Below are 25,202 nucleotides of genomic sequence, written 5' to 3'. Positions count from 1 at the left end.
CGGGGGAGGTGTTGGGGTGGTTTGAGAGCCCCTCCTGGGGACTCAGGTTTCTGGGAGGGGAGTTGTGCTTTTGTATTGTTTATCCTTTGTATATTTCTGTATATAACTGTATATAAGTGTATATATTGTAAATAGCTGCTTGTAAATTTTGCTAGCTGTAAATAAATTGCTTCATCTATATTCCCAGGGTCCGTCTGAGTTAGCTGGGGCAAATACAAAAGTGTGGGGGGGCGGGGTAACCCCCAAACCATCACATTTTTAAATTGGCTTTCCCAACGTGGGGCTAGATATTTCAGTGAGTGGAAATCAGCTCTGGGAATTAAGATGAAGCTAATCAAGCAGCTATTGTACTTGGTGGGGATTGCTGTGTGGCCTGTTTTCTGGTTTTTTGTGTACAACTGGATCAAAGATCAAATTGGTTATTTCTTACTTCATGTAGTTTTTAAGAAGGCTAAAGTTAAGCTTTCAAACATGTTCTGGAGCTGGGGTGATTTTATTCTTGGTTATGCTGGTTTTAATATCTCTGAGAATATTACTAGTGATATTACAAGAGTTTTTGTCAATAATGTGATGATCAGTCAAAATGCTGCTTTATCTACTGCTCTCATGAGGGTCATCCAGCCCCAAACTGAAATGCCAAGTCCATGCAAGGATTTTTACAGAAAAGAGATTGTGACGGGTTTGGTCTGCAGTAATCTGGCTCTTATGATTTTAATATTCATATTAATTTTGGCATTATTGGTGAAAAATTCAAAACCAGTTTCTGTGTCTCAGAAGCAGTCTCTTTCACAGCAAAACAAGGGAACACAGTTATCAGCTTCCCCCTTGCCAGCCTCTGCCCCTCCTTCTCCAAGTGCTGGGAACACGGCCAATGTTCCTGCCACTAACGTAAACAATGATAACAAAAACAAAAACGGGCAGAGTTCGGTAGGAGCCTCAGGAGGACAGGCAGGTACCCAAAATCAGAATGTTCCCAGCAAAAATGATAACACCTCAGGGTTGGCAGGCATCCCAGGAGGACAGGCAAACAATCCCACTAATGCTAATAATACTACTAGTGCTAGTAACGCTAGCCCAGTCAGTCCAAATCCTAATGACACCAGCTCAGCCAATTCGAACCCCCAGCCAGCAGACCAGAACCAAAATCCTCCTGTTAAAAGCAAGGCAGATTTGAACTCACAAGCTCCAGGTCAGACCCCTAAGGATTCAAACCCTCCAAGTCAGACTCCTAAAGATTCAAATCCTCCAGCAGACACATCCAAGTCTGTTGCTGCTCAGGCCCTTCTGGCACCTGCTAAGGCAAAAGCTAAGACAAAGAGTGGTTCGCAGGAGGATGTAAGACAGGGGACCTCTGGTGATCAGCAGCAAGGAGAAGAGGAGGAGGAGGAGACAGTCAGTCTGCGAGACCTTGTAGATGTGCTGAGACAACAATACTCAAGTGAGAGGAGTGCTGTGAGGTTAGCTGCCAGGAGAGAGGATGGTTCCCATGAGTTTAGGAATGCTATGAGGAAGATTGTGTTAGGCCCGGCACCACCAGAACAACAGGAGGAAGAGGAGGAAGATGACATCCAAGGCTCCAAGGATCCACTCAGAGAGGTCAGGGAAGTGAGGAAGGAATACACAAGGGAATCAGGTGAGCCAATCCTAAGCTGGCTAGTGAGATGCCGTGGCATTGGTGCTAATGCTCTGCAGGTAGGAGACAAGTCTGCCAAGCAGCTGGGACCACTCACTAAGGAGAGTGGAGTGGACAAACACCTAGCAAGTCCTCTTGGTAGGGTTAGCTTGTGGACACGCCTTCTGTTGGCTGTGGCTATGAGATATCCTTCCCGAGATGATTTGCCATGGGCTGCCAAGAAGTGGAACACCGTTGAGCAGGGAATTAAGCTTCTGAAGGAGTTTGCTGTAAAGGAAGTGCTTTATGGAGATCATGGCACTCACGAGCCTGATGATATTCCTTTGGGAACAGGTCTCATGAAGAAGCTGATTAAGCTTGCTCCTTCATCCTATGCTAACATCTTGGCCAGTAAGTTCCTAGCAAGGAGTGATAATGGAAGATCTTTCACTGTTGGTGAATTCACTGACCAGCTCAGGCAGATAGAGGATAGCTTGTCACACTCTGGCCTAGTCTCTGCCATAAAAACTCTAGGTACAGAGATTAGAGATGGCATCAAGGAGAGCATGAAAGAACTGAAGGAGGACCTTACAACCTCAATTTCCAATCTGGTAAAGGATACCATTCCTGCATCATCTGAATGGGTGCATGTTTCTGCAATCAGGAACAGACGCCCACCTCCTGCAAGGCAATTCCAGCCCAGGAGGAGACAAATTCCACCTAGACAGCAGCAATCACGTGCGTCACTGTGGATACTTCTGCGTGACACATACGGGGAGAACATGAACAAATGGGATGGTAAACCTACTTCAGCTCTTTCAAAGAGAGTCAGGGAACTGCAGAGTGGCAGAAACAGAGGCAGCAATGCCAGGAAAGTAGCTGTCACTTCTTCAGCTCCTGAGAGCAACTGCAATTGTTCCAACAGTTGCAGTTCCTCTCACAACACCACCAATCATTGTGTACACCCTACATGCCATGTTCAGCATTAGGGGTGCCCTGCCTCCAGCCAGGAGGAGGAAAGGGATAGTGGAGAGAACCGAATCTATTGGAATGTATTCATTAGGTGGCCTGGCAGTTCAAGAGTTCGGAAATACAGGGCTTTAGTTGACACAGGTGCTCAGTGTACTTTATTGCCATCTAATTGTAAGGGGACAGAGTCCATTTCTATCTTTGGAATCACTGGTGGATCTCAAGAGTTAACTAAGATACAGGCTGAGATCAGTTTAACTGGTAAAGAGTGGAAGACACATACTATTGTAACTGGTCCTGATGCGCCTTGCATTCTGGGAATTGACTTTTTGAGACAAGGTTGTTTCAAAGATCCTAAAGGTCACAAATGGGCTTTTGGAATAGCATCTGTAGAGATTGAGGATGATAAATTGAAATTGTCCATTAGGCCTGAACTTTCTGATGAATCTGCAGTTGTGGGACATCATGACATAGAGGACCTGGAAGTGCCAATTGCAATGCAAACTGTTCATCATAGGCAGTACAGAACTAACCGTGACTCTTTGTTGCCCATTCATCAGCTGATTCGTCAACTGGAGAGTCAGGCTGTCATCGAGAAAGCTCATTCACCTTTCAACAGTCCCATCTGGCCTGTGCGCAAACCTACGGGCGACTGGAGACTGACAGTTGACTTTCGTGCCCTCAACGAGGTGACGCCACCCATGAGTGCAGCTGTGCCAGACATGCTGGAACTCCAGTACAAGCTGGAATCGAAGGAGGCTAAATGGTATGCAACCATAGACATTGCTAATGCTTTCTTCTCTATTCCCATAGCAAAGGAGTGCAGGCCTCAGTTTGCATTCACCTGGAGAGGAATCCAGTACCAGTTCAACCGTTTGCCTCAGGGGTGGAAACACAGCTCAACCATCTGTCACTCAGTCATCCACAATGCACTGGAGAAAGGTAAAGCTCCAGAGCACATCCAGTACATCGACGACATCATTGTGTGGGGCCAAACTGCTGAGGAAGTCTTCGAGAAAGGTAACAAAATCATTGACATTCTGCTGCAAGCAGGTTTTGCCATTAAGAGAGACAAGGTCAAAGGACCTGCCAAAGAAATTCAGTTTCTGGGAGTGCGGTGGCAGGATGGTCGCCATTACATTCCTCAGGATGTGATCAACAAAGTCTCTACCATGGCTGTTCCCACCAGTAAGAAGGACACACTTTCTTTTCTTGGTGTGGTGGGATTTTGGAGACTACACATTCCTGGTTTCAGTCAGATTGTCAAACCTCTGCATGATGTGACTCGTAAGAGAAACAATTTCGAGTGGGGACCTGAACAACAAGCAGCCTTTGATCAGATCAAACGAGAAGTAGTCCATGCAGTGGGCTTGGGTCCTGTGAGATCTGGTCCGGACATTAAAAACATGCTGTACACGGCTGCCAGTGACAATGGTCCAACTTGGAGTCTTTGGCAGCGAGCTCCAAATGAGACACGTGGTCGTCCACTTGGTTTCTGGGGACGTTGTTACAGAGGTTCAGAGACAAATTACACTGCAACTGAGAAAGAGATTCTAGCAGCCTATGAGGGAGTGAAAGCAGCTTCTGAAGTGATTGGAACTGAGTCACAATTGCTTTTAGCTCCTAGACTGCCAGTTCTTAACTGGATGTTCAAGGGCAAAGGTTCATCACCACATCATGCCACAGATGCAACCTGGTCTAAATGGATGGCTTTGATAACCCAGCGAGCACGAATGGGTAATCTTGACCGACCTGGTCTGGTGGAGGTGATCACCAACTGGCCGGAAGGCACAGACTGTTCCAAACCTCCAGAGGAGAAAATAACTCGTGCTGAGGAAGCTCCTCCCTATGGTGATCTCTCTGATCAGGAAAAGAACTATGCTTTGTTCACAGATGGTTCCTGTCGTCTTGTTGGGAACAAGCGAATATGGAAGTCAGCAGTCTGGAGTCCAACCAGGAGAGTTACCGAAACGAAAGATGGAGAAGGAGAATCCAGTCAGTTCGCTGAGGTAAAAGCTGTTCAACTTGCTCTTGATGTGGCTGAACGTGAGAATTGGCCTATCCTTTACCTCTACACCGACTCGTGGATGGTAGCCAATGCTCTATGGGGTTGGCTGAAGGACTGGAAGAAGAATGGTTGGCAGAGGAAAGGAAAGCCTATTTGGTGTGCTGATCTATGGCAGGACATTGATGCACGGCTGGAGAGAACTCCAGTGAAGGTGCGGCACGTAGATGCACACATGCCTAAGAGTAGAGCCACTGAGGAACATCAACATAACCAGAAGGCAGACCAAGCTGCTAAGATTGCTCAAGTTGATACCAACTCTGAACTTGACATTGACCTTGATTGGAAACACCGAGGTGAGCTGTTCTTAGCTCGGTGGGCCCATGATTCATCTGGACATCAAGGCAGAGATGGAACATACCGATGGGCTCGCGATAGGTCAATTGACTTGTCCATGGATGCTATCACCCAAGTCATCTATGACTGTGACATTTGTGCTGCTATTAAGCAGGCTAAGCAAATCAAGCCCTTATGGTATGGTGAGAGATGGTCAAAGTACAAGTATGGTGAAGCCTGGCAGATTGACTACATCACTTTACCTCGATCTCGTTCTGGCAAGCAGTATGTGCTAACGATGGTAGAAGCCAGAACTGGATGGTTGGAAACCTATCCAGTTCCACATGCTACTGCACGTAACACTATTGCTGGTTTGGAGAGACAAATCTTGTGGAGACATGGAACTCCAGAGAGAATTGAGTCAGACAATGGCACTCATTTCAAGAACAATCTTGTAAAAAACTGGGCCAAAGAGCATGGTATTGAATGGATCTATCACATACCCTACTATGCACCAGCTTCAGGGAAGATTGAACGCTACAACGGTTTGCTGAAAACCACCCTAAAAGCCATGGGGGGTGGAACTCTGAAAAACTGGGACAAACATTTAGCAGAAGCTACCTGGTTGGTAAATAGTAGAGGTTCAGTAAACAGAGCAGGACCTGCACAATCAGATTTGGTCCAAACAGTAGACGGTGATAAAGTTCCTGTTGTACGTGAGAAGAATCTGTTAGGGAAAACTGTTTGGGTATTTTCTCCTTCGGGCGAAGGGAAACCTGTCCGAGGGGTGGTATCTGCTGAAGGTCCTGGTCATACATACTGGGTAATGCAGGAGAATGGTGAAATCCAGTGTATTCCACAGAGAAATCTAACCTTAGCTGAAAGAGTTTAAATTCAAGTTGTTAGGAGTTTTCTGTTCTAGGTAGCATCGGCGCCCAACACTGAGAGAATCTACGATAGAATCTACAGTATGTGAGCACGAACCCAACATCACCTGGGAGTCCCTGTTCTGAGCTTTTGAATCACCTACATCTGATTGAAGTGTGAACTGAGCTTGTATATATTGTTTTAGTGTAAATATTGATTTAGGTTAGATTGGATAATTCTCAGCGATACTCTGAGCGCAGTAGACAAGGGGTGGATTGTGCTAGTTTGAAGCAAGCTGGAATGTTTTGGTAACAGAACTAGATAACGGGCAGTGAAATTAAAACAATTGATGTTAACTTCTCTCACAGTCTCGCTGAGAACTCTGGGAAGAAGAAAGACTTTTTCTCCATTTTTTTCTCACTCTTGCTTTTGCCTTAGACCTGGTCACATCTCATTAACCCTGCTCCTACTAACCTTGCTCCCTAACCTCTTGGCCGCACCTCTCTTCTTCCTGAGAACTGGGGTAAGGTTGAGAGGGCCGGGGGAGGTGTTGGGGTGGTTTGAGAGCCCCTCCTGGGGACTCAGGTTTCTGGGAGGGGAGTTGTGCTTTTGTATTGTTTATCCTTTGTATATTTCTGTATATAACTGTATATAAGTGTATATATTGTAAATAGCTGCTTGTAAATTTTGCTAGCTGTAAATAAATTGCTTCATCTATATTCCCAGGGTCCGTCTGAGTTAGCTGGGGCAAATACAAAAGTGTGGGGGGGCGGGGTAACCCCCAAACCATCACAGAGGGTGAGAAACAAAGTTGTCCATTCAGTGTCAGACCTCAAGGGACAGCTTCTCCTGCCAGTGCAGACCTCCTGAGCAGACAGCCTGGTCTGGTATCATTGTAGTATTCTCACCTCTGCTCTAGACTGAAAAGCAATCAAATATTTAAGCTGTGACAGAGCAAAATGAACTTTGTTAGGTGCACTTTGACAGCTTGGAGAGAATTACAGAGACACAAACAGCTCCTGAGGGTACTTGGGGCTCATTGCAGGAACCTCAGATACTGAGAGGAGACTGAAGACACTGCTCAAAAAGTCTAATCAAATCCCAAAGTACTTTGAAGCATTGATTGGCCTCACTGAGGGTTGTTACTGACAGAGCCTCCAAAGGGACTCGTTAGAGGCCAGGAGTGCAGGGAGGCAAAGGCAAAGTGCAGGTGAGCAAACCTGGGTTGGTTTCTGGAGCTCTGACCATAGCCCCTGGGCAGGCAGATCCTGGCTCAGGGCTCTTCAGGTGCAGTGGGTGTGGGGTTTGTGATGCTGAGTGAAGGACAAGGGGTGACAGTCCCCATCCTGCCTGGGGCTGTGCAAGGAGGCAGTGAGGGCCTCCTGGTGCCTCAGGACAAGGTCTCCTCATAGGCCTTGCTGGCAGGTGATTGCCATAGCCAAAGGTTCTGCCAGCCTTGGGTTCTCTTGATGTCTGTCAGCCTTGCCTGGGCCTTTTGCCATCTCCACCACAGGCTGTCCTGTGCTGTCCCACAGCTGCTTCTGCTTCCCTGCAGGCTGCAGACACTCATCCCACTGCCCCACCTTGGCCTTTCCATACCTTCACTCTGTCCACACCCACACTCTGCTCCTTGGATCACAAAGAGATGGACTCATCCCAGACGCCTTCTGGACACCTTCTCATACCACAGCACTACCCTGTGAGGGAGGTTTCTTGCTCCTCATGTCCAGCCTGTACCTGCCAAGCTGCACCATGTGGCAGTGCTCCTCTGTGCTGCTGTTTCCTACCTCCAAGGAACTCTTTGCCTCCTGGGAAAGGACACTTAAGCAGGCACCCAAAGCATCAGCATTCCTGTGGCCTTTCAGCTGTGCAGACAGAAGTGGCCTCACCATGAGCTCCCAAGGCTGCAGGTCCTGCAGCTCCTCAGACAGACACCACCAAGCCATGTGCCTGCTGCTGTCCCATCACATCCTCAAGCAGCAGAGACACAGCAACCAAACTGTTGGGAAAAACCGTTTGCTGGAGTGCTATGGGAAGATGACTCTTTGGTCACCACTATGGTTAGATGGTCAAATCCACTTTATTTCCATGATGCAGTGACTTATATACACTTCTAGCAAGAGGCTGCTCCACCAAGATTGGTTACAGTCAGAGGGTCCAGAGTTACTTGTAAGGCATCAATAGGTCAGCATACCATAACAATCTGAGGGTCAGCCTCTGGGGCTGGCTAAACTCTGCCCACCTGCAGATGCACTCCACCCCCTGCAGCTGCATGTGGGGAGAAGCCACCCTGTGCCTGCTATCCAAACTCCCAAGATGGATTCAAGGACATTCCCAGCACGGGTTGCTCATGTTTATCAATTCTTGTGTGCTCTGCTAACAAGAATTTATTCAACATCAAACCATGAGCCCCTCTCTGGGGTGAGCCCAGGCCCTTTGGCAGAGATGAGCTCACAGTCACTGTGCCAGCCAGGTGCCCTCTGCTGGCCTGGTGGAGATGCTGCCAGTGGGAGCTCAAAAGCACATCTGCCATGAGCCAAGGGCTGCCCTATCAGCTCCTGCAGACACAGCTCACCTCACACTCCCTTTCCCAGATGTGTTCCTGCTGCTGGCCAACCCTCTCCTGAGGCAGAAGTGACCTCACAGCCCCTGCACTGTCTTTGGCTTCCTACTGAGCTATGAGTTCCTGAGACACAGCTGACCACATGATTCCATGCCCAACCACCACCCTCCTTGTGGCCAGACCCTGAGCAGATCAAAGTTTCACCAAATCCACCTGGCAGAGTTCCTGCCAAGGCTCTGAGTGCAGAAACCTTCCCCAGAGGAGCTGCTGGATCTGTGCTGGTGCATTTGTGCAAGAGGTCCCTGCACAGCATCTTGTCCAATGGTGCTGCTCAAGGCAGGGTTAAGCAGATGAGGTCTCTCAAGGGCTCTGCCCAGCCTGGCCTCATCCTCAAAGGATCTGCAAGGGCCCTGGGTCAGATGGGAGGAGCTGCTGATGAAGACACTTCACAGAGCTGGCCTAACAGCTTGCCCTGAGGGATGCCACTGGGAAGTGGCTGCCAGGAGCACTCTGCACTGCTGACATTTGGCCCTGCCCCACCAGCTGGCTTCCCACCACCTCCTCATCCATTCCTTCAGTCCTGCTCTCACCAGCCTGGCCCTAAAGAGACTGTGGGAGACCATGGCAAAGCCCTGACAAAGGTCCAGGCACAAAACATCTCCTTGCTGCTACCCAGACAGGTTCTTCAATCCCTCTCTTGTCCTGTAAATGGCTGCAGGAGCGTTTGACCTATCAGATTCCCAGGGGCTGTGGTGAGGGTGACCAGCCTGGATTTTGCCTATCCTCCTTCTTGGCCTTCTTGAAGATGCCCTTTCCAAGGAGCCCAGGACCTCTCTGATGGCTCTGTGCACATTTCAGGGCTCAGGCCAGAAAGGGTCACATGAGCAGAGAGGAACATTTGCAATGAGCCTGTCCAGGACACCTGAGATGAATCCCACTGGGGCAGTGGGGATTGTTCTGCAGTCACACAGAGAAATGTCAGGGCTCTGTCAGGTGCCCACATCTGAGCTGGCCTCATGGACTCCTGGTGCCCTCTGGCATGTTCAGAGGCAGAGTCCTTCCCCATCACTCCCACAGGCCCTGCAATGCAGCAGTTAGTGTCCTGCTGACCTGCTGCTGCCCCTGCCAGAGGCTGGGAGGCTCCTGAAGCCTCCAGTGTCATGGTACCCCCAGGAGCAGCTGATGGTGTTTGTGCTCACTAAGGTTCATCTCACCTCACAGCTATGATGTCCATGCTGACCTCTCATCACAAAGTGCAAACAGGGACTGCTGAGCTACTGATGCTGTGTTCAGAGAACTTATGCAAGCCAAGGTGAGAGGCCAGGGCTGGAAATGCTGTCTGTGAGGGGCCAGTCCAGCATGCTGGACCTGTGGCAGCTTTCCCAGGGTTAGATCCAGCAAACACGGGTTTGGAGCTGCTGCTGCTCTGCTGCTCCTTCACATCTCTCATGGGAGGCCTCTCTCTGCAGAACACTTCTGCCTGCCCCACCCCTGCACACTCACATGCTTTAGCTCTTCCCTGCTGTTTTCATCTATGGGACACTTTCTTGGGCACTTGGGAAAATGAAGTTCCAGAAAAGACTTCGGAGAAGGATCTGAGGAACTAAATGGTTACTGGAAGGGCTTTTATTTTGTTTAAAGAAACAAGGAGCACAGATCCTCTGTCAGAAACCCTCAAAGGGAAAAGCAAACAGAAAGGGGGTGAGAGCATCCAGGATATTGAGGTGCTGGAGTGGGTCCAGAGGAGAGTGATGAGACTGGTGAGGGGGTTGAAGGGGAAGTCTCATGACGAGAGGCTGAGGGAGCTGGGGGTGTTCAGCCTGGAGAAGAGGAGACTTAGAGGGGACCTTATCACACTCTACAACCAGGTTGTAGTCAGGTAGGGTTGGGCTCATCTGCCAGGCAACTTGTGAGAGGACAGGGGCATAGCTTGAAGCTCCCTGAATTCAGAGGAGGTTTAGGTTGGATATCAGGAAGCACTTCCTGATGGAAAGGTGATTAGGCAGTGGAGAGGACTGCCCAGGGAGGTGGTGGAGTCACTATCCCTGGAGGTCTTTAAGAAAGGATTGGATGTGGCACTTGGTGGCATGGTTTAGCTGATGTGCTGGTGTTAGGTTATAGGCTGGACATGAGGATCTCAGAGGTCTTTTCCAATCTCAATGATTCTGTGACTCTGAGTGTTCTCACAAGTGAAAATATCCACCACCAGGAGCAAAAGGACTGGAATCCAGGTTAGGCCTGCTCTGAGTGGCATCAGAACTGCTCTGCAGCAGAAGACAAAGAGTTTATTGTTTCTGAAACCATCCAGTGAGCACTTTGCTCAGGGCAGCCTTCAGCTCCTGGTTCCTCAGGCTGTAGATGAGAGGGTTCACTGCTGGAGGCACCACTGAATACAGAACTGCAAGCACCAGATCCAGGGTTGGGGAAGAGATGGAGGGGGGCTTCAGGTGGGAAAAAGTGATAGTGCTGACAAACAGGGAGACCACAACCATGTGTGGGAGGCAGGTGGCAAAGGCTTTGTGGTGTCCCTGCTGAGAGGGCATCCTCAGCACTGCCCTGAAGATCTGCACATAAGACACCACAATGAACACAAAACAGACAAAGAATAAACAGGCACTGACCACAATGAGCCAAACTTCCCTGAGGTAGGCTGTGGAGCAGGAGAGCTTGAGGATCTGGGGGATTTCACAGAAGAACTGGAGCACAGCATTGCCCTGGCAGAGGGGCAGGGAAAATGTATTGGCTGTGTGTAGCAGACCATAGAGAAAGCCACAGGCCCAGGCAGCTGCTGCCATGTGGGCACAAGCTCTGCTGCCCAGGAGGGTGCCATAGTGCAGGGGTCTGCAGATGGCAATGTAGCGGTCGTAGGCCATGATGGTGAGAAGAAAATACTCTGCTGAAATGAGGAATACTAAGAAGAAAAGCTGGAGAACACATCCTGCATAGGAGATGTCCCTGGAGTGCCTCAGGGAATTGTCCATGGACTTGGGCACCATGATAGAGATGGTGCCCAGGTCAAGGAGGGCGAGGTTGAGGAGGAAGAAGTACATGGGGGTGTGCAGGTGGTGGTGCCAGGTGATGGTGGTGATGATGAGGCTGTTGCCCAGGAGGGCAGCCAGGTAGGTGGCCAGGAAGAGGCAGAAGTGCAGGAGCTGCAGCTGCTGTGTGCCTAGGAATGGCAGGAGGAGGAACTCAGTGATGGAGCTGCTGTTGGACATCTGCTGCCTGGGCATGGATCAGCTGTTGCAAGAGGAGAAGACACTGCACAAGTCAAAGCATAATTCCTGGAGACAATTCCACAAGCATGTCCCAGAAATCCCCTCAGAATGACTCCTCTTTCTCTGGAGGAGTTTTGTGCACTCTCAGCCTCACCCCCTTGCAGCCATCCCAGCACAAGGCAGCTCTCATGTCCTCTGACTCCGATGGTGCAGATGGGAAGCTCTGCTCTGGAGCATCTCCTCCTCCTGTGCAGCAGAGAGATCCCAGAGGCTGTGGGATGTGGCAGCTTTAGCAGCTCCAGGAACTGCTGATCCCTTCTACTGCAGCAGAGACTCTCCACGGCCAGTGCTGGGAAGGTTTCTCCACTTTGAGCTCTCAGTCATGCTCCCATTCCTGGCCACCTCGAAGCTCTCTTTGCCTTCCTCATCATCCTGACATCCCTTGGCAGTGCCCTCAGCCCTACTGTGCTGTGCAGAGGAGCTGCTCCTGGCCAGAGCTGTCTCTTTTCTGTGCTGCCTGCTTGCCAGCAGCTCCCTCCAGCCCAGCAGCCTGCCCCAGCTCAGCAGCAGAGGATCAGCCCAAGGCATTTTAAGGACCCCTCTGGTGGCTTTGGTGCTGACTTCATGAACCTCAGAGACTGAGGAGTTGAAGAAACCTCTCCAGAATTCAGAGTCAAACTCTGAAGTTTCCTGGAGTGTTAATGGGTCCCAGGGAGGGACACTGCAGAAGTGTCCCCAGGGCCTGCTTAGAGCAGCAGGAGGCAGTGGATGCAAGGGAAGCATCCCTGGAGGCACTGAAGCACCTGCAGGGGCTGGACAGAGCAGAGAGCTGGAGGCAGAGCTGACAGCTCAGGACAGCAGCTAAAGGTGGCTCTGATACTGAGCAAACCTGGAGGGCTTTCATGAGTGCAAAGGGCCAAGCCCTGACCCCCAGCCCCTGGCAAAGGAGATCCTGTCCCTCACCTGTGCCTCTGGCCTCTGCTGGAGGCAGTGGGGAGTAAGGGTGAGCAGTGAGCAGGGCAGGACATTCTGGGACACTCTGTGGCCTCCCCAAGAAGGAGCAAGCAGGAAAGCAAGTGCAGAGCCTCAGCAGAAGCTTCTGCTGGCAGCATCTCTGCGTCAGACACAGCTTGTGCTGAGCAGATGCTGCAGAGTCTGTTCCTTGGCAGCAGCCTGGGGCAGGCTCTGCTCTGCTTTGCTTGCCCAGAGACAACTCCTGCTGGAGAGTGATGAAATGTTCCCTTGCAAAGCATTCTGAGCAGATGCTTCCCAGAACCAAACCCTCTCCCAGTAGCTGCAGAGCTCTTGGCAAGCAGCAGAGGCTAAGTTGTGGCTCAGCAGGGTTTGAATGAGCCCCATGGAGTGTTTGGGGCTGAGTCCATGCTCCTCAGGTGCTGTCAGCAGCCTGAACAAGCCTCTGCAGCAGTGCAAATCAGAAGCAAGCCTCAAGGTGCCTTGAAGCATTGATTGGCCCCACTGAGGGTCGTTACTGACAAAGCCTCCCAGGAACTCCTTAGAGCAGCTCATTGAGGCCGTGAGTGCAGGAGACAAAGGCAGAGTGCAGGGCAGAAACCCTTGGGTTTGGTTTATGGAGCAGAAAGGCCAAGCCCTGATCACTGCCCTTTGTCATGGAGGACCTGGAGGCCCGAAATAGGCTTGACCTGCCAGGACATGTTTTTCTCTGTAAACCAGAGGTAAACAGATAATGAGCACAAAGGGGGACAACAGACCTGGTGCCATGGAGTCTGGCCTGCCTAGGGTCTGTGTTGTATAAGGTGTTTGTGAACAGGCTGTGTAAGCCCCACACACCCAGCTCATGCTTCCCTGGTGTCAGCCCATGTGAGCACCATATTTGGAGAAAGTCCAGGCAAGTGCCTTTTGCCTATTATGGTAAGGTTTGGCTGACTGCCAACCTGATTGATCATTCTAGTGGCCAAGGGACCATTAATCTCGGCCCACGTTCAATAAATAGAGGTGCTCAGACCCCCAAGCTCAGACCCCCAGCTTGGACTACCCCTGCATAGCTCAGACTCTGTACATTGATTGTCTACTTGTGTACTGAGTTCCAGAGCTCACTTAAGCCTGCCTGTATATATGTGGAGCTCAAAGTCTCCCAGCAGCCCTGCACACCTTGCATGCCACTGCCTATCCTTGCCTGGTAAGCACCACTGCCGCTGAGTTACCAGGACGCAGACTCTGGAGTGTCTGCACACGAGTGGCCTGCCAGCCACGTGAGAACCGTGCTGAGACAGCACAGCATCCTTCTCCTGCACCTGAGGGCCTGCCTAAGAATCCCAGGACACAGTATCCAGAAGAAGCTGGCAGCACAAAGGCAGAGATTGCATCCTTCACCAGGAGAATCAGGTCACAGACCGTCATTTCCCCACAAGCTGGGAAGATTCTTCCTTTCCTCTCAAGCCAGGAGGATTTCAGCCTCAAAGTCCACAGGCAGAGATCCCCTGAAGTTTGGACACTGGCATAGGCTGTGACGTAGCCCCGGAGGGTGATTATTGATTAATAAGAGTTGTGAGTAGAAGCTTTAATGCCTCTGTAATATCTGTGGTCTCTGCCACACAGCAGAATCAGTTTCCAGCCCACTCTGCTGGGCCAATAGCAAATGGAGCCCAAACAGTATTTGCCATGGGGAAAACTCCTCTCTCTCTTTATATCTTGAATGTTTGCTGGTTATGAACAAGTCACTGCAGATATTTATCCCAGAATGTTTTCATAACTGTGTAAGAACATTTCAATATTAACATACAGTGGTTGGGGGTGGCAGAGTCCAGAACATTGAGTTTAATAAATATCTGTTTTATAGAAGATTATCTCACCCCAATTGATTTCTCCTCTCCGCTTCAATGTCATAGAGAGGGCACTGTGACATCATCAGGACTGCTGAGTGATGCCAGAGAAGCGATTATGTGCCTATATAACAGGACTCCATGACCACCTAGAAGGGATTCTGTGATGTCATGGACAGGTCTGTTTGATGGCTCAGAGGGGATTGTGTGTCATCCTAAAGAGGGCTGAGTGACATCATAGAGAGGATTTTGTGGCAACATGGAGAGGTCTGTGTTAAATCACAGAAGGCATTGTGTGACATCATAGAAAGGGCTGTGTGACATAAGAGAGGGCTGTATGACATCACAGAAGCTATTCTGAGACGTCACAGAGAGGGCTGAGTGACATCATAATGAGGGCTGTGTGACACCATGGAGAGTATTTTGTGCCATTTTAGAGAGGGCACTCTCAGATCATAGAGGACTTAGTGTGACACCATAGAGAGGCGTGGGTGACATCATAGACAGGGCTGTGTGCTGTCACAGAGGTGATTCTGTAACTGTATGGAGAGGACTGTTTGACGTCATTGTGGGGCTTCTGTGACATCATAAAGAGCGCTGTGTGACATCATAGAGAGTATTTTGTGACATCTTAGAGAGGGCACTGTGACATCATAGAGGAGTTTGTGTGACATCATAGAGAAGTCTATGTGACATCCCAGAAGGCATTCTGTGACATCATTGAAATTGATGCATGACATCATAGAGTGGGCTGTGTTTGGAAACACGACTGAAAAGGCAAATCTCTCTTTGTCTTTCACATGCAGAGGTATTGAGAAAAAATAGTCTTTGATGTCGAGGGTGGCACAGGGTTGTTCTTTCAGAACCATTGGATTCATAGGCAGCATCGTTTGGATGGACCCATAGGCTGGACTCTCTTATTCACCTCACGCAAGTCATGTAGAAGGTGAAATCCTTCACCACTCCTCTTTGGTATGACAAAAACTGGGGTGTTCCATGGGCTGGTAGAGGGCTCTATGTGGCCTCGTTGCAGTTCGTGATCTACTAATTCAAACAGAGCATCCATTCGAGGCTTTGATAGGGGCCACTGCTCGACCCACTCTGGGTCTGAAGATTTCCATGTTTGTCTGATTGGTGGGAGTGGTAACATGGCAGTGGCCCTCAGGGTAAATTTGTCACCCTGGCTTTTAGCAGGACTAGGGCATCTTTTCCCAGCAGAGGTGGGGCTCCAGATATGACATATGGAAAGAGTGTGATAGTTTTCTCTGGCCCTCTCTCGGTGTAAAGTGTTATTGCTATCAGTCCCACACTCTTTCTAGCTTTTGATACACCCCCACTCCTCCTACCATGGGGGCCTCTACTAATTTCCAATCTGGTGGCCAATTTGTTTTGGGGATGACTGTAACATCTGCTCCTGTATTGATTAGGAAAGGGACATTGATGGTAACACTGTTCTGAGTATTGTGAAGAGAACACATTCCCCAGACCACTGGTCGATCATCACATTTTATTACCAATGCCAGCCTGGGATCCCTCCCCCAGTTTGTGGTTCTGGCTGCCTCTGGTGTGAGGGCAGATCTGGCTGGGTTGTTGGCTGAGCTGTGAAACTGGTTGCTTCTTGAGGGGGTGGGTATGTGATAGGTGGGCTGGGATGTGTCTCATCCCAAGCTGGGTAGGTGTAGTTGGGCTGCCTCATACTCCAACTGGGAGAAGGCTGGATGCGGCTTGGGAGCCCTCTCCCTCCCTTACTTGTTTCTCGAGTTCTTTGATCTACAGTCTTTAGCAAAATGTCCTTTCTTTCCACAGACCCAGCATATCCCTCTAATACAATTAGTGCATGGGGGAAGGTGCTGCTGGTGGTTCCCCTTTTTGGGAGTAGTTTGCTTTTAGCTGACCCATCAGGCCACATCTAATACACACCATTGTATTGGCTACTGCGGTGTGTATGGCATTCACTGTTTCCTGTGCCTTAGCCATGCGGTGCAAATGACCTCTTGGAGTGGAAGCTCTCATTCTTCTTTCATGATGTGCTTGATCATGTCTGCAGTGCTTGCTCCTCTTTGCAGTGTCCACAGTATCTCTCTGGTTGCTGGATTACACTGCTGGTGCATGCATTCTGCCATTGTTTGATTTCTTCTGCAGGTAGGGCTGAAGAGTCGTGGGGTGGGGTGTTTACCTTGTGTGTGTTCTGATTGGCTTTTTGTCTCTTGCTCGTGTTTCCTCCCTCTGTGTCATCACTCTCATTGTCTTCCTCCGACTCTTCTGCCTTCCGTTTCCCCCTGCCACGCGCACCTTCACCACGCCCTTCACCTTGCCGCTCGGTACCATCTTTGGGCACATAGGGCGGCAGCTTAGCCCAGGTTTCGTCAGACTCTCCTCCCTCCGCCACATTCCCAGCCTCCTGAATCAGCTTCTCCCAGAAGGACTTTTCTGGCAACTGTTCCTCCTTTGGTGGGTCAGGATCTGGAGGTTGAGTGAGGCGTTGTGAGGGGATGTTTCCCTCTCGATCTTTTGACTCAGTGACGTTGTTTTCACTCAGGGGGTCTGAGATCTGTGTGACTGCCCCAACTCCCAATTTCGGAGTGGCTAACAGATACTCCTTAGCTGCCTTCCAAGTTTCTTTTTCCTCTATGGCCCTTTTAAGGGTCTGTTCAACTCTTCCCCAAGCCTTTAGATGTTTTGCACTGCCCGTGGACTTAGTTTCACTGGCTAATGCTGTGGTACACCTAAGCCACACCTCTGGGTGGAGTACATCCACTGGGTGGTCAATGACCCCAATTTGCAAGAGTCTCGCAATGGCGAGAGTAAAATCTTTAGCCTTACAATCTATGCACCACTGTTCATGTAATTGAGACACGACCTTCACAAGAGCTTCCATCCTCCTTGTGGCTCCTGGGGGCGTCCCCCATTCTCATCCCTGCTGGGTGAGTCTCGCCTCTCCGATCGCCGTTCACTCGAACCCAGGCGATGTTCCCGGGTTTCAGCACCACTTGTTGCCCTGAGGGGCGCGTAGTGACCTGGCTCAGGAGTGGCACAGCGACCAGCCCTCAGCTGCACGGACCATCAGCTCACAGACACCGATGTGGTGGAAAGCAAGTGGCGTTTATTAGTGGGCAACGCTGGGTTCTGTAGTGTGGGTTAATACATCATTTCTGTCTGCTTACATCATGAGCTGAATATTAGTGGCAATAAGGAGAGGGGCCCTATCTTTCCGTACAGCGCAGTATCTTCCAGCCACTGGGCCCTAGCTGCCCACATTCCCACACACCATGAGCTGAGCAGGGATGTTGTTCCTCCTGGAGAGAGCAGGGAAGGAAGGAGAAGAGCACAGCATCAGCCAGGAACTGCCTTATGAGCTGTGGTACTGGAAAGCAGAATAGGACAATGTTACAATACCCTGGGAGGAACAGGTGCAGCCCCTGGGATGAGACTTTGTGGTCTTACAAGGCCCTGGGCCCCTCCAAACTTGCTCTACCAAGCTTTGATGCTGCAACAGAAGCTTTGCCATGCCTCAGTTTACCAGGGAGCAGCATGAGAGCCAATGCAGCAGGCAGTAAGTCTGTGCCCACAGACTGCCACTAGCAGGTACAGCTGTTGGAAGCAATCAGCTGCTCCTAGCTGGAGAGCAGCTGGCACAGACCTCACTGCAGTTGGCACTGTGAGAGAGAGCAGGTTGGTGCCATGTCACAGGACATTGCATCTGCTGCACACCTGCAAACCTCCATGCCAAGCCCTGAGCCCTGGCAGGACACTGCCTGCCTGAGAATGGACTAAGAGCAGGGCAGAGACCCTGCCAGAGTCCTGGGAGGCTCTCCAAGCTTCTGCTGCTTACCACACCAATGCCAGCAGCCCTCCAGGTGCTTTGGCACTGTCTGGACTGCAGTGCAGCCCTGGGAATCCTGAGAGACTAATCTGTGAGGGAACGTTCTAGAAACCCTCTTTGTAATAAGTTCTCTGCTTGCTCTGTGCTTGTGCCTCCTGATTGAGCAGGGAGGAGCCTCTCGAGTGCCCCTAGAGGGCAAGCAGAATATTGCACTGCAGGAATCTCTTCACAGTTCACTGCTTTGCATTTTGCTGGTTCTGCTGAATTGACATAGGTTGGTGCTGCCCTGAGCACTGTGCACTTTCTATAATCCATTTGCACAGCCCAGCACAACAGACCTGAAATAAGCTAAGAAGAATATTTGTGTTCATCAATAATATTTGATAATTAATAATGGAATCCACATCCTGCTGCATCCCCTTGGGAGCTGCTCATTGGTTCCTGCTGAAGGGCTGCTCTGATCCAACCTCTGCAGCTGCTTCTCCCTGCCCAGAGATCCTGACTGGCTGCTGACTCATAACCATGTCAGGACTTGGTGGGTTTGCCCCACCAAGTCAGGACTTGGTGGGTTGTGCAGTGGCAACCTACTGAGAGACAGCCTGTGCTGAGCAGATGGCTCTGTGGGGCTTGCATTGCTGAGGGAACCTTCTCAGCCTTTGTTTTGCTTCCCAACAGCAACAATTCCCCTGTGGCTGTGAGCAGCCACTTGTGTAAGGAGAGCAGGGGGGAGCTGTGCCATGGAGCTGTGAGCTCCAGCTGCAGAGAGCAGTGCAGAAGTCTGATGCAAGAAGCAGTGATGTTAGCCTCAGGTGGGCAGTGAGAGGCATGGGGAGGCTGGTAGGGTGAGAAACAAAGTTGTCCATTCAGTGTCAGACCTCAAGGGACAGTTTCTCCTGCCAGTGCAGACCTCCTGAGGAGATCTCCTGGGCTGGTGTCATTGTTGAATTCTCACCTCTGCTCTAGACTGAAAAGCAATCAAATATTTAAGCTGTGACAGAGCAAAATGAACTTTGTTAGGTGCACTTTGACAGCTTGGAGAGAATTACAGAGACACAAACAGCTCCTGAGGGCACCTGGGGCTCGTGACAGGAACCTCAGGTACTGAGAGGAAGTGGAAGACACTGCTCAAGAAGTCAGAAGCAAAACCTAAACTACCTTGAAGCACTGATTGGCCTCACCGAGGGTTGTTACTGACAAAGCCTCCCAGGGCCTTGTTAGAGCAGCTCGCTGGGGCCATGGCTGCAGGCAAACAAAGGCAAAGTGCAGAGCAGCAAACCCTGGGCTTGGTTTGTGAAGCAGAAAGCCTAGTCCTGAAGCTACTGCCAGAGCTGAGGGGACAAAGGCCTCAGTCCTCTTGGGCCTTTCAGCCTGGCCAGAGCCCTTGGCCATGCCTGCTGTAGGCTGTGCTACACTGTCCCATGCCTGCACCTCTTGCCCTTCAGTCTGCTGACTCCCATCTTGCTTCCCCAGCCAGCTCTCACCCTGACATTTCCACACCTTCTCTCAGGGCTCTCCACCCTTGCTGGAGTTGCCTTGGCACACAGCCAGGCATGGGCTGCCCACACTCCTGGCTCCCCTCTTGCACCACAGCTCCATCCTCTGAGTGACATTTCTCCATCCTCAGCCCCAGTCTGACCCTTCCAAGCTGCACTTCCTAAAGGTTTCCTTCTCTGCCCACAGCCAAGCAAAGCTCCAGCAGGTCAAAGCAGCCTTGAGGCAGGGTCACAGCACTCCTGAGCCTTCAGCTTCTAGAGAGAGCCTCCAAAGTCCATCCTGGCAGATCTTCTCTGGAACCTCTCCAGTTCCTCCTCCTGCCTCCAGACCAAGGAACCACGCAGCTGATATCACCAATGCAGATGTGGCCACAGCAGTGCTGAGTGCAGGGGAGGACAACCCCCGTGCCTGGGTGGCCACACTCCTGCTGGCACAGCTCATCTGCACTTGGCCTTCTTCTCTCTCTGCAGGCTTTGCTCCACCCCAGGACATTAGCAATGGTCCCTGCCAGAGCCTGTGCTGCCTTTTGCCGGGGGACAGCACAGAGCAGAACTTCCAGCTCCAAACCAACACCCAAGGCCCCTCCCTGCTGCTGCCTCTTAGCTTGGCAGCCTCAAGGGATGTCACAGTGGCCAGCCCAGTCCTGTGCTGGATCAGGGGATCCAGCTTCTGTTGGGACAAGCCTTAAGGTGTACTTGGAGGGTTTAATGGGTCCCTGTTTGGACTGGGACAGGACCCAGACTGTACTGGGAGGGCAAGAGAGTGTCCAGTTTGTACTGCAGTCAGTCCTGAGAGGCAGCCATGGGATGCATTTTGTACTGGGATGGGACCCAGAAGGCAGTGGCAGCAAAGAAGAATATCCAGTGTGTACTGGGAGGAGGCCACAGCTGCACTGGGAGCAGCTGAAGGTGTGCAGCTGTGAAGGATTATGCAAAATTGATAATCTGCATTAATTTTGCTATCCAGGTGATGATTAATAACTATGAGAACTGTTTATTAACACTAAAACTCACCAGAAACTGATTCTCAGGTTCAAAACAACACACAGGTGGGAAATGTGCACAGGCAGGGCACAGGCAAAACCTGAGCACTTCTTTCTTACAGTGGCAAACACAAATACTGTACTGGAAGAGGCTTTGAAGTGTTCACTCACAACATTATAGATCAGGCAGTACCCAGAGCAGGTGGAGCTGTGTCTGATCGGCTGCTGAGACTTGGTTTCTCCCAGGCTTCTGGGCAGGAGTCTGACAAGCTCTGACTTTGTCCCCAGCTCCTCTGGACGATCTGTGCATCTCCAGGACTTGTAGCCTTGGCAGGAAGACTTTCAGGGGCAGGCAGGATGCCTTGAGGTGTGCAGGATCTCAGCACAATGCCACACTGGGGGCTCTGCAAGGTGACTGCCTGCAGGCATTTGCTGCCTGCTCATGGTCAGCTCTGCAGGCAAATTCGGGATGCAGAATGAGGCAGCAGCAGCCTCGTGCTGCCTGCTCATCCCTTTGATCAGTATCCAGCCAGCCACTAGTGGGGCACTGGGCATTCATCAGCCAATGGGAATGGCACTCTGCCAGGCCTCACCATAGCAGGCACAGCCAGACCTGTCCCCTCCCAAGGCTGCTTCCCCAGCAGAGGAGGAGGGAGCAGGCAAAGATGTCTGGGCATGGATAAGCCCTTGTTTGCCCCATCAGGCCTAGCACCACAGCAGCTTTGACTGGGAAGGGACACAGCCTGTACTGGAAGTGGGTTCCAAATAGCCACTTAGCACTGGGAGGGGTTCAGCTGAGAGAGAGACAGGGCCAAAGTTGCCAGTTTGTACTGGGATGTCTCTCACACTGTACTGGGATGGGATCAGGGGAATCAGTTTGTACTGGGACAAGGCCAAGTCTGTACTCGGAGGGGTCAAAGGGAACCTGTTTGGACTGAGATGGGGCCCAGAGAAGGCTGGGATAGGATCAGGGGAATCAGTTTGTACTGGGACAAGGCCAAGTCTGTACTCAGAGGGGTCAAAGGGAACCTGTTTGGACTGAGATGGGGCCCAGAGAAGGCTGGGATGGGTCAGGGTGTCAGTTTGTAGTGGGAATGGAGCCTTTGTGCACTGAGAGGGGTCAGGCTATGGAACTGTTGTGGAGAGGAGTTTTGGGGAACGAAATGCAAGGCTGGTTTTATGGAAGTTTAAATGATTTATTACTATAAACTGGAATCCCCTTCCCCAAACTTATTTATAACTATCCCACGAAAGTTCTTGGTCTGCGATTGCGAATTAAAATACAGAATGACTAAAATGAAAGTCTGTGATTTGAGAGAGCTCACTGGGATCTTGAGACATTATTCAGTCTTACAATTAAGTTTTATCAGTTACTCACTGTCCGGATTCAGTTCTGAGAAGTCAGAGTATTATGGATTAAAGCACGTTGCCCAAGCCTCCGTGGGTCCGGGCCAGGCTGGACGCAGGCTTCCGAAGCTTGCGGGGATCGGAGCACTGCCAAGTTCTGTGCCGTCCCGAGCTGGCTGTAGCTTTGCTGCTGCGAATGCCGAGCGGGCGCTGATCTGTGCCGTTCCGTGTGTGTGTGTGCAGGGCAGGGTAACAAGCAAAAGAGAGGTGCAAGGTGCAAAGGTGCTCAATGAAGGCAAATGCAGCATTTTTATAGTGTCCAGAAGAGGTGTGTTAGCCAACTCAGGCGGACTGACGTGAACTTTACAGATTGATACAAAGTTATAATCAATTCATACATTGGCTAATTTTTACCTGTGGTACCACCCAGGGGTCAGCCCCCAGCAGGTGTTCATTGGGTGGTCACAATGTATGAGAACCAAGGCCTTTTTTCCAAAACAATAGCCTATGTTTACAGTTTCTGCCCCTCTAGGGGAGAGATCTTCCCAGAGGCTGTACGGTTGCTGGGACAGCAGCTGCCATCATGCAAGCAGATGAAAGTAATGTTTTGATTTTTTGATGGCTGACCTTTATGTGAGCCACAACCCTATGTACAAATGAGGGTTTTGCAAGAGGGCTCTGCTACCTTCCACGACAGGAATTTGTGCTGGGATGGATGGAGTTGGTGTGGGAGTGAGTCAGAGAATGAATTTATACTGGGATGAGGCTAAGTTTGTACTAGGAGGTGTTCAAAGCATCCAGTTTGTATTGGGAGGGCCCAGTCTGTGCTGGCAGGGGCTGGGAGTGTCCAGTTTGTGCTGTGGTGGAGGTGGTTGTTACTGGCAGGGGCTCAGGGTGTCCAGTTTGAGCTGTGGTGGAGGTGGTTGTTACTGGCAGGGGCTCAGGGTGTCCACACTGTGTCCTGGGACACAGCCTACACAAAGTCCCTGGCCAAGAGCTTCCAGTGAGAGACTCTGCTGATGCTGCAGAAGTGTTGCTCTAGAGGGGCCCTCACCCTCTGGCTCCTCATGCTGTGGCTGCCCCCTTCAGCCCCTGCCCCAACCCAGATTCAGTGGGGCTTTGAAGACAGCTCTGCTCCAGGATGGCAGTGTAGGGAAGAAGAGAGGCTGTACTGAGAGGGGTCACGCTATGGAATTTGTACTGGGATGAATGGAGTTGGTGTGGGAATCATAGAATCAACCAGGTTGGAAGAGACCTCCAAGCTCATCCAGTCCAACCTAGCACCCAGCCCTATACAGTCAACCAGACCATGGCACTAAGTGCCCCAGCCAGGCTTTTCTTGAACACTTCCAGGGATGGTGCCTCCACCACCTCCCTGGGCAGCCCATTCCAATGACAATCACTCTCTCTGACAAGAACTTCCTCCTAACATCCAACCTAGACTTTCCCCAGCACAACTTGAGGCTGTGTCCTCTTGTTCTATTGCTGGTTGCCTGGGAGAAGAGGCCGACCCCACCTGGCTACAATGTCCCTTTAGGTAGTTGTAGACAGCAATGAGCTTTGCCCTGAGCCTTCTCTTCTCCAAGGCTAAACAACCCCAGCTGCCTCAGCCTCTCCTCATAGGGTTTGTGTTCCAGGCCCCTCACCAGCTTTGTCACCCTTCTCTGGACACCTTCCAGCACCTCAACATCTTTCTTGAATTTTGGGGCCAAGAACTGGACACAACACTCAAGGTGTGGCCTGACCAGTGTTGAGTACAGGGGCAGAATAACCTCCCTTGTTCTACTGGCCACACTCTTCCTGATCCAGGCCAGGATGCCATTGGCTCTCTTGGCCACCTGGACACACTGCTGGCTCATGATCAGGCTGCCAGAGCTGCTCTACAGCAGAAGACAAAGAGCTAATTGCTTCTGAAAGCATCCAGGGAGCAGTTTGCTCAGGGCAGTCTTCAGCTCCTGGTTCCTCAGGCTGTAGATGAGAGGGTTCGCTGCTGCAGGCACCACTGAGTACAGAACTGACACTACCAGGTTCAAGGATGGGGAGGACATGGATGGGGGCTTCAGGGAGGCAAAGGAGGCAGTGCTGAGAAACAGAGAGAGCACAGCCAGGTGTGGGAGGCAGGTGGCAAAGGCTTTGTGACGTCCCTGCTGAGAGGGCATCCTCAGCACTGCCCTCAAGATCTGCACATAGGAGAAAAGAATGAAAACAAAGCAGACAAAGAGTAAAGAGCCACTGACCACAATGAGCCAAAGTTCCCTGAGGTAGGCTGTGGAGCAGGAGAGCTTGAGGATCTGGGGGATCTCACAGAAGAACTGGTGCACAGCATTGCCCTGGCAGAGAGGCAGGGAAAATGTACTGGCTGTGTGCAGCAGAGCATGGAGAAGGCCACAGGCCCAGGCAGCTGCTGCCATGTGGGCACAAGCTCTTCTGCCCAGGAGGGTGCCGTAATGCAGGGGTCTGCAGATGGCAACGTAGCGGTCATAGGCCATGATGGTGAGGAGAAAATACTCTGCTGAAATGAAGAAGAGAAAGAAAAAGACCTGAGCAGCACATCCTGCATAGGAGATGTCCCTGGAGTGCCTGAGGGAATTGGCCAGGGACTTGGGCACAGTGGTGGAGATGGCACCCAGATCAATGAGGGCGAGGTTGAGGAGGAAGAAGTACATGGGGATGTGCAGGTGGTGGTGCCAGGCGATGGTGGTGATGATGAGGCTGTTGCCCAGGAGGGCAGCCAGGTAGGTGGCCAGGAAGAGGCAGAAGTGCAGGAGCTGCAGCTGCTTTGTGTCTGCAAATGGCAGCAGGAGGAAGTGGCTGATGGAACTGCTGTTGGACATTGCCTGCCTCTGGCCATGGAGACCTGTCCAAAGGTAAAAAGACAGTGGCAGGTTAGGGAAGGTTTCTCTCAGGCTCACCATAACCTCCCTCCCTGAGTTGCAAATGTAATCGATTGTCTCAAATCCAACAGCTTCAAATGCAGAAGGGACACAGAATTGCCACGAAGAGACCTCTGGTGTCTGAAGAAAAAGTGACCCAAATTCCAATCCCAGGGAACAAGAGTCCCATGGAGAGGTGGAGAAACAGGGAACAGCACTGCAGTGCTCCAGAGAGAATGAAAGGAAGATGAAAGGCAGAGGGGTTGCTGTGAAGCCTTCTCCTTACCCAGCTCTGCTCAGTGTTGCTCACAT

The 25,202-nt window shown here is 51.0% G+C and overlaps 2 protein-coding genes across 2 annotated transcripts; both read right to left on the bottom strand.

The window, feature by feature from the left end:
• Positions 1–10,637: 10,637 nt before the first annotated feature.
• On the bottom strand, positions 10,638–11,570 carry LOC135174388 (olfactory receptor 14J1-like). The gene has a single exon (XM_064141667.1). It carries the CDS (start codon positions 11,568–11,570, stop codon positions 10,638–10,640), a length of 933 nt encoding a protein of 310 aa, XP_063997737.1.
• Positions 11,571–23,897: 12,327 nt separating this feature from the next.
• Positions 23,898–24,851, bottom strand: LOC135174394 (olfactory receptor 14J1-like). Its single transcript, XM_064141672.1, has one exon. It carries the CDS (start codon positions 24,849–24,851, stop codon positions 23,898–23,900), a length of 954 nt encoding a protein of 317 aa, XP_063997742.1.
• Between the last annotated feature and the right edge of the window lie 351 nt (positions 24,852–25,202).

This window comes from Pogoniulus pusillus, unplaced genomic scaffold (genome assembly GCF_015220805.1).
Source record: "Pogoniulus pusillus isolate bPogPus1 unplaced genomic scaffold, bPogPus1.pri scaffold_63_arrow_ctg1, whole genome shotgun sequence".
Classification (NCBI taxonomy): Eukaryota; Metazoa; Chordata; class Aves; order Piciformes; family Lybiidae; genus Pogoniulus; species Pogoniulus pusillus.
The sequence above is the reverse complement of the archived record's forward strand: the minus strand, read 5'-3'. Positions and strand labels throughout refer to the sequence as shown.

Coding starts and splice junctions, on each gene's coding strand:
- LOC135174394 (XM_064141672.1), bottom strand. CDS start 24,851: ATGTCCAACAGCAGTTCCATCAGCCACTTCCTCCTGCTGCCATTTGCA.
- LOC135174388 (XM_064141667.1), bottom strand. CDS start 11,570: ATGTCCAACAGCAGCTCCATCACTGAGTTCCTCCTCCTGCCATTCCTA.